Consider the following 10,625-nt stretch of genomic DNA (forward strand, 5'->3'; position numbering starts at 1 on the left):
AATTTCTTCACATTAAAGGTGATTAGACATTGGAATGGGCTGCCCAAGGGGCGGTGGTGAATGTGTAATTAAACACCCTGAGGTGTTTAATGAAAGCCTGGCGCTCAGTGCCATGTCTGGGTGACGGGGTGGTGTTTGGTCATGGGTTGGACTTGATGATCTCAGAGGCCTTTTCTAAACTTATCGATTCTGTCGAAGCTACATTTAATAATAAACACCTCATCTGAGGAGTGAGGTGTAATGACGGTGTAACGTCCCCCCGCCACAACGTGCCGGGATCGTTTCTCCAAGGTTCTTTTTAGTTCTGCAGCTGCAGGGCCCAGGAAAGAAGCTGCCTCGCGCTTCCCCTGCTTGTCCCAGGCACTGCAGAGCTCTGTAAGAACAAAAGCAAAATGGCTTTAAACCCGTCCCGCTTCCTTTCAGCCGCTCTCCCGGGCCCGTCCCTCCGGGGCCCCTCACGGTAGAGGCGGGAAAGGGGAGCGCGGGCGGAGCCGCGCGCGCGCCCGGGCCGCCCTCCGCGCTCCGCCCCCTTCCGGCGGGGGGCGGAGCCGGCGCCGCCCGAGCGCGGCCCCCTCCCCCCCAACATGGAGGGCTGGCGAGGAGGTGAGGGGGGAGCGGGCTGGGGACGCGGCCGCCCGGGGCTCTGCTGCCGCCCGGGGCTCTGCGACAGACGGGGGGCCGCGACGGACGGGGAGGAAGGACGGGTGGGGAAGCTCCCGCTCGCTTTCGGCGTTGGGAGCCGCTACGGTTCCCTGTCGCCCGGCTCTGTCAGGACCGTTCGCACCGCCCCTGCCCACAGAGCCCCGGCGGGCGGGGAGTCCTGAGGATCCCGCTTCCCTGAGGATCCTGCTCGCTGCCCCAGGGGAGCTGTGGGAGGAGGGCGGGAGGTGCCTGGGGTAAACCTGGAACCGGCGGTGGGACGCGGGGAGAGGCGCTGGAGCCCGGTGCGGCCGCGGGAAAGGCACCGCCGCCCCCTCCCGAGCTCCGTGAAGTGCGCCGGGCCCGGGGCGGGGGAGCCCCGGCGGGAGGCGGGCACGGCCCTGCAGCCGGCGGCTCCCGCTCTGGACTTCATTCTGCCCCTGGATCCCGGTGTTTCCCGGGCGCTGGCGCCCTGCGGAGCGTCTCGTCCCTCTAAATCCGCCGGGCTGATAGGGCACTCGCGATCTTTCCGGATGAGGGCTGTGGGTCTCTATCTCTTCGTCCGGTCACCATGGTTGCATCGCAAGTACTCAGTCGCGCTTGACTACAGAAATTTGGCGGTCTTGTGTAAAGAATGGAGGTTTCCTGCTTGCCGTAATTCAGTTATGCGATGCGGTAATTGTAGAAAAATTGCTGGCGCTTAGTGTACCTTTCACCTGTGGGAGTCTCTGCCCTCCAAAATATTTGTTGTTCTTTGGACGCGTACGTACTGTACAGAATAAAGGTGCAGGGAGGGAATCATTGACGTGCTTCCCTTGACCCGTTAGAGAAGGGTTGAGTTGGAGACGCTGCAGTTGTACGAGACACTCGTGGACTGCTGTCACAAATGGTAATGTGGGGAATCTGGGATGAGGCATAATTATTTCAATTTAGCTGAGACATTAAATAGGATTCTTTACCAATTTTCTTATTGTAGCCTGGTATGTGCCATGTCTAGCTTCACTTGAGACCCTCCAAGAATTATGTAGGAAGGAAAATCTCACATGTAAAGCCATTGGAATCACCAACAGGAGTCTAAAGAGTTATGAGGTGGAATATTTGTGTGACTACAAGGTAGAAGAGGTAAGAGAAACACAGACCAATTTGATCACTTTTTCAGCTGAAGTTTGGAAGCAAGCCAAAGGTAGTTTTGCTTGTAATATAAAGAAGCAGACAGTGAGGACAAAGCTTTTGCTGGCATCAAATTAAACATATTTTAAACTTTAAACTGCAAACAGAAAGTGGTGCAAACTGCTACTTTCAGTACGTGCAAGGAAGATCTTTTCCTGAAATTACAGACATTTAGAATATGAAATGTTTCACCTTTGTGTATCTGATGCTGATGCTTTAGGGTGGTAGCTCAGTATGAATTATGATGCCTCTCCTTTATTTGCAGACAACCATGTGTATTTCTCTTTTGATTCTTTCAGTCTATTTGAGAAGAATTAGGGCCATGTGCTGCAAATGGATTCCTGTGAAATTCAGTCTCAGGATTTGATTTGTCCTTGTTACAGTTATTTGTCCTTTCTAAATAAGTGCAAAATGTATGTTCCTCATTGTAAATACAATATTATATTGACTAAATTAATTTAGTTTTGGAAGGATGGTTGATGTGACCAATAGTTGGTTTTAGACTTTTTTTTTGCTACATTTTGCATTTTTTTTTGTTCTGTATGTGATACGACTGCATTCTGCTTGTGCATACGAGTCATACAGCGAGTTAGCATAACTTTCCACCTGCCTTGACAAACTAGCCTCCTCCTCCTCCTCCAGGTATGCTGTTAGCAATCAGAGCTCATCCCAGCTTTTGATTTCGTTGCCCCTAGAGACAATTTGTAAAGTATGCAAAGTTGTGCTATAAGTTAATTTGCGAACAACCTGATTTTTCTCTTTCTCCCTAATTGTAATTTTTATGGGGGCATCAAGGCCTTCTGCCCTGTGTGCTGATCCTTAAGTCCAGAGCTGTTGTGTTTGTCTGTGTTGTTCTGTGATGGTGGATTTCAGCAACGTGAGCTCTGGCTAAATCTGTATCTGTTTCTGTATTTCAAGGGCAAAGGATACTATCTTGTGAAATGGAAAGGATGGCCAGAATCTTCAAATACTTGGGAACCTCTGAAGCATCTGAACTGCCCTCTGCTTATTCAGAACTTTCTTAGAGACAAAAGTGAATACTTGTCTCGGGGGAGAGGAGGCAAAGCAATGAAACTGAGAAACCATGTCAAAACTTTGAAACCTGCAATTGCAGATTATATTGTAAAGAAGGCTAAACAAAGAATAGCTCTGCAGAGGTGGAAAGAAGAGCTCAACAGGAAAAAGAATCACAAAGCAATGATTCTGGTAGAAAACACCGTGGACCTTGAAGGCCCTCCTTTAGACTTCTACTACATCAATGAGTATAAACCTGCTCCAGGAATAAATGTGCTCAATGGAATAACAACTGGCTGTGAATGTGCTGACTGCCCTGCTGAGAAGTGCTGTCCAAAGGAGGCTGGGTTTATTTTGGCTTACAATAAACGTAAGAAATTGAAAATCCAGCCTGGCTTGCCCATCTATGAGTGCAATTCATATTGTAGGTGTGGGCCTGACTGCCCCAATAGGATTGTGCAGAAAGGAACCCCATATTCCCTCTGCATCTTCAGAACCAACAATGGCCGTGGCTGGGGAGTAAAAACCCTCCAGAAAATTAAAACCAACAGTTTTGTGATGGAGTATGTTGGAGAGGTAGGTATGTATTTGTTTCGTAGAGGTGAATTACATACAATCAAGGAAATGTTAGATAAAATCTTGATGAGCTTTCTCTCAGTTTTCACACTTCTTGGCTTCTTCACCCAGAGGGTGGTCAGACACTGGAACAGGCTCTCCAGGGAGCTGATCAGGGCAACAAGCCTGACAGAGTTCATGGAGTGTTTGGACAATACTCCAAGGCACATGGTATGATTCCTGGGGATGTCCTGGGCAGGGCCAGGACTTGGTGATCCTTGTGGGACTCTTCCAACTCAGGATACTCTGCAATTCTACTGTACAATAGATCAGTCTGCTTTTGAGTAGAGAGATAAAGGCACATTGAAGTCGACAGCAAAATTATGTTGTCTAGAACATTCCTTCATTCCAGAGCAGTTGTAAAAGGTCAAAAGTAAAGAGAATATTTATCTCATATGGCACTAAAGAATTATTTTAGATACGTGCCCTAATAGTATTTCTAAAGGCAAGTCCTTAATTTCTTTCATGGCAATCATATTCTTCTTTCTTCCCTGATCATATTTTTTGTAGTTTTTTGCCTTCCCAAAGCACAGTTGTTTTTAAACTCCCTGCACAGACTTTCAGTCCCTTTTCTGTTTTGTCTGCACTTCTAAGGTAGTATTTCCAAGCATATTTATTGCTTTTGATTAAGAGCAAGAGTAAGATTCATAGCACGGGCATTATCTGCTTATTCAATCTCATACTATTTCAAAAAGAACTTCTATGTTATAAAATTGAGCTACTCCTGAGGTTTTGTATTGCCCTGTGTTTATGTGTTTCAGCCTCTGCTCTGTTCCAGGGCTCTTCGCACCAGCAGTTCCTGGCAGCCTCTCTGTTACAGTGTGTTTCGTTTCTGCCACAAATCTGCCTTGCTACTATGTTGACTCAAAGTATTTCCTTCTGTCCCTTTGTACAGCGTTTATGGTGTCAAGTAGATTTCCTCCATGCTTCCTGCCCCAAAACTTCTTCTCGTGTTCATCCATTTCCTTTAAATATACAAAAGGTCATACACTCCATTCTCTGAAAGGTGATTCTGTAATTTTGTTGCTTAAAGGAAAGAGTGTGTATTTACTGTTTCACCTGAATCTACTTAATATCTACTGCTGAGTTCTCACATCTCATCTGTCAGATTTTAGAGGGATTTGTTGCCCAATTCCATCACATTTTGTATCTCTCTTGCTGCAAAATTATGATTTCTTTGCTGAATCTGCACAACAGAATGTGTTTAATGTCACAGGCTGCAGATGAAGTTGTTGAAGCTGTTTCGACAGTGACACGCTCGCCTAATTGAGCAGATTGAGCTTTGTGATGTGTCTGAGCTGCAGTGAATAGGACCTTTCATTGCAGTCAAAAATAGCAGGAAGAGATGCTTCTGGGAAGAGAGGAAATGAATATCAGACTGTAAATGTGGCTGGGTTTTGAAGACTGATACCTGTTGATCATCTTTGCAAAGGGAAAAGGTTGAATCTTGGTTTTATGTGAAGTAAACGAGGCTCTCTGGATCTAATGGAAAAAGTGTGTATATAGAAACTTCAGGTAAAAACAGTTGATTGTATTGTCATCATCAAAATTGTTAGTAGAGGGTGCTGGTATGTTTTTTTTTCCAGAGACAAGGTAGTGCTGTGCATCAGCTGTAGACAAAATGCACCCAGAGAAGCCTCAATCAAAAATAATTAGTTCAGCTGTATGTACTCTTATGTATTCTTCATTCATTAGATGGAGTGCTATTTCAACATCAAAAACTTATTGTGGTATTTTTTTTGCTAAGTATTTTTCTAACTTTTTTTCTAATTGGATTGTGATTTTTGTTTTGATTTAATAATAATTAATAACATAATGCAGGTATCTTTATTCCTTTTTTTTTTTTTAGGTGATTACAAGTGAGGAAGCAGAGAGGCGAGGCCAGTTCTATGACAACCAGGGAAATACATACTTGTTTGATTTGGACTATGACTCAGATGAATTTACAGTAGATGCAGCTCGATATGGAAACGTGTCCCACTTTGTGAACCACAGTGTAAGGCTCTGTTTTGTATACTAAGAATTTGGAGAATATCCTAATTGTGCTAGAAATGTCTTCTAATGTAAACATTCCCTTACTGTATTCACAGTTTTTCTGGAGTAGTTTGCTTCATGCCAGCACAGTCCAGTTAATCAGATGATGTAATAAATAGAACAGAATACTGGGCCTTACTTGGATTGAGACTGCCTACCAAAATCTGGGGGAGAGATGCTGGCTGAAGTGGACATCCTATAGGACTGGAGTTTTCACTGAATCAGCTGGTTCTAGACAGCCACAATAGGGTTGGTTTGGGTGTGTTTTTTCTGAGTACCTGAAATACTTAATGTGTGACAGTTCCTTAGTGAAATTAGCCAGGAATCAGAGATGACAGGAATTGATGTGTTATTTTGTAGCTGGGCAGGATGGAATGTTACTCTGAATTTCATCCTGCAAACTTGGTAGAGGAAAAAAAAGAGAAAATTCCTGTGCTTTCTTAGGTATCTACAGCAGAGAGATATAACTTTTCCTTCTAATCTAAGCTTGCCAGAGAACTCAAATTTTAACAAGCAGTTTTTGTAGTGTTTTGTTGAAGTTCAACTGAAGCATCTAAAGCAAGACAGCTGAGCTGCATTTGTAAGGATTCCTGAACTAAAAATTATTATTTCTTACTAATCCAATGTCTGTGAGCTATGCAGTCAGTACTCTACAAATACAGAAAATTCATGTCTTCAGGTCTGTGAGATGATGATACTTGTATTTCCTGCAGGGTGAAGGGTGAAGAAGAGTTTTAGATACAGTTGCTCTTCACTTTCACAAATGGGACTGAAGTATTCTCAGTCTTCAGTGCAAATTTAGATGTCTGCAACTTCAATTGTGATTCTTTAATGTGTGCTATATTTCACTGTTAAAGAACAAAAAAGCATTCAGAGTTTAACAGTCTCAGGGACTACTGACTTTTGACAGTTAATCCAGACAAAATGAGGAAGTGGTTTCTAATCCAGCTTAGTGACCTTCACCCTCCTCCTCCTAGCACCCAGACCATGGCAGGGAATTCAGAAGCCAAGCAAGTTTGCAGTTTACAGTAGAAATTCATGCATAGTATGAAGATGTTATCTCTGGCCTGGAAGCAGTGCTTAAACATCACTACAGAGCAGTGAGTTTGTGGGGCTTGAAACACTAGGTTGTTGTCAGTTTTCTTTCAGCTTTAATTCTTTTTATGGGTTTTGTTGGTACATACTAGCCTCTGAATGTAGGCTAGTATTAGCCTACATTAGCCTAGAGTAGGTTCTAATTATTTTGTCACCATTTTTGTTGTCACCTTTGAAGGTGCCATTTTTTTATAGGTTGTTGCATGTTAGTGTAGTCTGCACATTGTGCAAAGGTTGCCTTCCTGGAGGGACTTGAATCTGAGCTATGAATGTTCTCCTGGAACATTATTTCAATTTGTTGATTTCAGAAGATAACTTAATTGCAGACTTTTGTCACCAAGACAAGAACCCATTCTTTTCTTTGCTGTGACCTTCATTTACTTAAACACTTCAGTGATATTAAATGTTGATTTTTCTAAGCAGAAACTGCATTCATTTTTGCTTACAGTGTGATCCAAATCTTCAAGTCTTCAATGTGTTTATTGATAACCTCGACTTGCGTCTTCCTCGGATAGCGCTGTTCTCTACCCGAACCATCAAGGCTGGAGAAGAGCTGACCTTTGACTATCAGATGAAAGGTCTGCACATTTTAACATGGTTCTTGTGGAAGTTTTGGGGTGCTGGTGGGTTTTACTGCAGCCTGAATGATGGTAGCATTTCAGCTCAGGCACAGCTTTTTATAACATAGCTCTGGTTTTCAGAACGGTCATTGCTCATGATGCGTGTGCAGAGAGGAGCACACCCAGCAGCTTTTGCCTGCATCTCTAGTGCATTGCCTCCCTCAGTGCTCCTAGTACATCAGGGATTGTGGCTGGACTGTCTGGTGAAGCATATGATTTTGAAGCTTTGTCCCAGGAATGCTCAAAGGAATGGTCAGGCTGCCCTTAAATAAAGCTTTCCTTTATTCAAATCACTATTTCAGGTAGACTACTTTCTAAGTAGTCTGCTAGTGATAGTTACTAAGATAGATACTAAGGCAGCTGTAACAGCTCAGCAGCATGAGGCACCATAGGTTTGTCTTTGAGTTCTGGTGTTCTGTAGGCCCCAGCTGTGGATGTAGGTCCTATGGAACAGCTGTTTCAGATGGGATACAGTTAATTTCTTCTCAGTAGCTGGTACAGTGCTGTGTTTTAGACTCAGTATGAGAATAGTGTTGATAATTCACTGATGTTTTCTTAAATCAAGAACTTTTTTGTGTCTCATGCTTTACCAGTGAGGAGGTACTCAAAAAATGTTAAAAAAAATCTGGTAGGAAGCATAGATAGATGAACTTATCAAAGAGATATTCCACGGCAGAGAATGTCATGCCTAGTGTAGAAACTGGGGAGATATCCAGAAGGGGCTGATCAGAGTTCAGGGATGGCCTCTGAGCATCAATGAGCCAAAGGTAAGCAATTGTATGTGCATCACTCATGTTTGGTTTTTTCTTTTAGTATTACTACTACTACTACTAATAATAATCAGCATCAGCATAATCAGAATATCATAATTATTATGATATTTTACTGTTTCAAATTATTAAACTGTTCTTATCTCAACTGACAAGTTTTACTTTTGATTCTCCTCCCTGCTCCAGTGGGGTGGAAGTGAGCATCTGCGTGGTGTTCTATTGCCGTCTGGGCTTAAAACACCACACTGCCAAATTGATCTTGAATTTTAAAACTTCTCTTTCTCTCTGTTTGTGACACTGACATTGAACGCCCTTGAAGGCCGGCTGCACTCTCAGCTGATCCATGGGGATACCTGGGGGGTACAAAGATGAGTCTGAGTCTTGGATTCCAACATGTATGCCAGATGTTGTACAAGGAGCTGTAACAAGAGTGTCAGTAGAATCTGAGGGTGCTTCACACTCAGCTCTTTGAACTGGGCCTTTAGAAGCTGTTTGAATACTGGGCATGATCTTGGTCTGTCTTTTAGAACTTTCTTAATTGTGTTCATCTGTGTTGCAGGTTCAATAGATCTGACTTCAGACTCTGCTGAAGGTCTTAGCCCACCCAAAAAGAGCATCAGAACTGTCTGTAAATGTGGAGCCATGTGTTGCAGAGGTTATCTCAACTGAGTTCGGGTATCCAAAGTCACAAATATTTTGTTCTTTTTTAATGTGTTTTCAGAAGACTCTTCTTTCACACATATATTCAAGTATTCTTACATCTAGTCTAAATAAGGATGGTAAAAACAAGGTATTGTGTTGGTAATTGAAATGGCATTGGCCAAAGAAAGAGATTGTAGTGTTTCAAGCCAATACTGAACTGCTAATGGGGATTAAAAATTCATTTTTCTGGAGCAGTTGTTTAGGAAGCCGTAAAATGTATGCAAAGAAAACTCGAAAATGTACCTTAATTTGAGTATTCCTAGAATCACAGAATAAACTGGATTGGAAGGGACCCTCAAGGGTCATTGTGTCCAAGTCTTAGTCCTGCATAGAACACCCCCAAGAGTCACCCCATGTGCGTGAGAGCGTTGTCCAAACACTTCTTGAACTCTGCCAGGCTTGGTGCTGTGACCACTGCCCTGGGGAGCCTCTTCCAGTGCCCAACCACCCTCTGGCTGAAGAACCTTTTCCTAATATCCCATCTAAACCTCCTGTGACTCAGCTTCAAGCTACATGTTTTCTATATCTTGAGAAGTCAGGAGGCATTTGATTTGAATTCTAAATCTTAGTTGACAGTTCTTTTGCCGTTTTGTTATATAAAGAAAAGCTTGAAGATCTTAGCAATAACATTTATGGCACCAGGGTGAGGGATTAAGGAGAGCCAGTGTGTAAATAAAGGTTCACAGGAGTGCAAATCGTGAAATGTCCATGGAACTCCATGCAAAGGAAGTAATTGCAGAAAGAAAATTAGAGAGGCCAAAGCTCAGTTAAAACTTAACCTAGCTACTTCTTTAAAGGATAGTAAAAAATGTTTTTATAAATACATTCATAGCAAAAGGAAGGGCAAGGAAAAACTCCATTTATTGTTGGACATGGTGAGGGAATATGGTCACCAAAGATGAGGACAAGGCTGAGGTACTTAACTTATACCTTCTTTGCCTCAGTTTTCAACATTAAGACAGTTGTTTCATCCTCAGGACTACCGGCCTCCTGAGCTGGAGTAGAATAGTCCCTTGTAATCCAGGAGGAAGCAGTTAGAGGCTTGCTGAGTCACTTAGATGCTCCTAAGTCCATGGGATCCCTCCTAGGATGATAAGGAAGCTGGCAGATGAGCTCACCAAGCCACTCCATCATGTACCTGGAGAAAAGGAGGCTCAGGGCTGACTTCATCTCTCTCTGCAACTCCCTGACAGGAGGGTGTAGCCAGGTGAGGGTCAGTATCCCAGGGATCCAGCAACAGGACAAGGAGATGTCTCAAGGTGTGCTGGGGGGTGGTTAGGTTGGATATTAGGAAAAATTTCTTCACAGAAGGCATGATTGGACACTGGAATGAGCTGCTCAGAGAGGAGCATCCTGAAGGTTTTAAAAAAGGGTGGATATTGCACTCAGTGCCATGGTCTAGTTGACAAGATGGTGTCTGGTCATACATTGGACTCAATGATCTCAAAAGCCTTTTCCAGCCTAATTGATTCTGTCATTCTGTAATTGGTATTAACAGTTCCCAAGTGTAAAACTTGAACTTCTTAGCTGATGTTATGTAGAATGCTTTCAGTTGTTATGCTCTGATTTTTAGTTAGGATTCTATAGGAGGACTGCAGTTCCACAGAGCATTTGTAAATATGGAATTGTCAGAAGAAACATTTGCTGTTTGTTTTCATTACAGAAATTTGGCAGTCATGGCTGAAACAAGTTGCTGGCTACAGTTTGGAAATAGATAGCAAAAGGTTAAGGAGAGCAGCCCAGTCTAACAAAGCCAGTGCATTGTGGAGATATGCTCTGTTATCTGTTAGGTGCAGAAGAGCCCTGGGATTGATGTATGTTCACAACTGGTTTTGGTTAAATTTTTACATACTGTGTCTTTTTTACCTAGTGACAGACTTCTAAGATACTAGGTAGGCCTGTATTTTCTGGTTGCAAAAATGTTAACTTCAGTGAAGTTAGACTAGGGGTGAGTATACCCATTTGC

The 10,625-nt window shown here is 43.2% G+C and overlaps 1 protein-coding gene across 1 annotated transcript; it reads left to right on the plus strand.

The window, feature by feature from the left end:
- Window positions 1–500: 500 nt before the first annotated feature.
- Window positions 501–10,032, plus strand: SUV39H2 (suppressor of variegation 3-9 homolog 2). The gene is made up of 6 exons (XM_038154393.1): window positions 501–603; window positions 1,616–1,761; window positions 2,728–3,399; window positions 5,288–5,434; window positions 7,016–7,145; window positions 8,517–10,032. The coding sequence occupies exons 1-6, from the start codon at window positions 585–587 to the stop codon at window positions 8,624–8,626; spliced, it is 1,224 nt and encodes a 407-aa protein (XP_038010321.1). The 5' UTR covers window positions 501–584; the 3' UTR covers window positions 8,627–10,032.
- The last annotated feature ends 593 nt before the right edge of the window (window positions 10,033–10,625 follow it).

This window comes from Motacilla alba, chromosome 1A (genome assembly GCF_015832195.1).
Source record: "Motacilla alba alba isolate MOTALB_02 chromosome 1A, Motacilla_alba_V1.0_pri, whole genome shotgun sequence".
In the NCBI taxonomy this organism is placed as follows: Eukaryota; Metazoa; Chordata; class Aves; order Passeriformes; family Motacillidae; genus Motacilla; species Motacilla alba.

Excerpts from the sequence above, each read along its gene's own strand:
- SUV39H2 (XM_038154393.1), top strand. Across the intron at positions 3,400-5,287 it reads TGATGGAGTATGTTGGAGAG|GTGATTACAAGTGAGGAAGC; the intron begins GTAGGTATGTAT and ends TTTTTTTTTTAG. Across the intron at positions 7,146-8,516 it reads CTTTGACTATCAGATGAAAG|GTTCAATAGATCTGACTTCA; the intron begins GTCTGCACATTT and ends TCTGTGTTGCAG.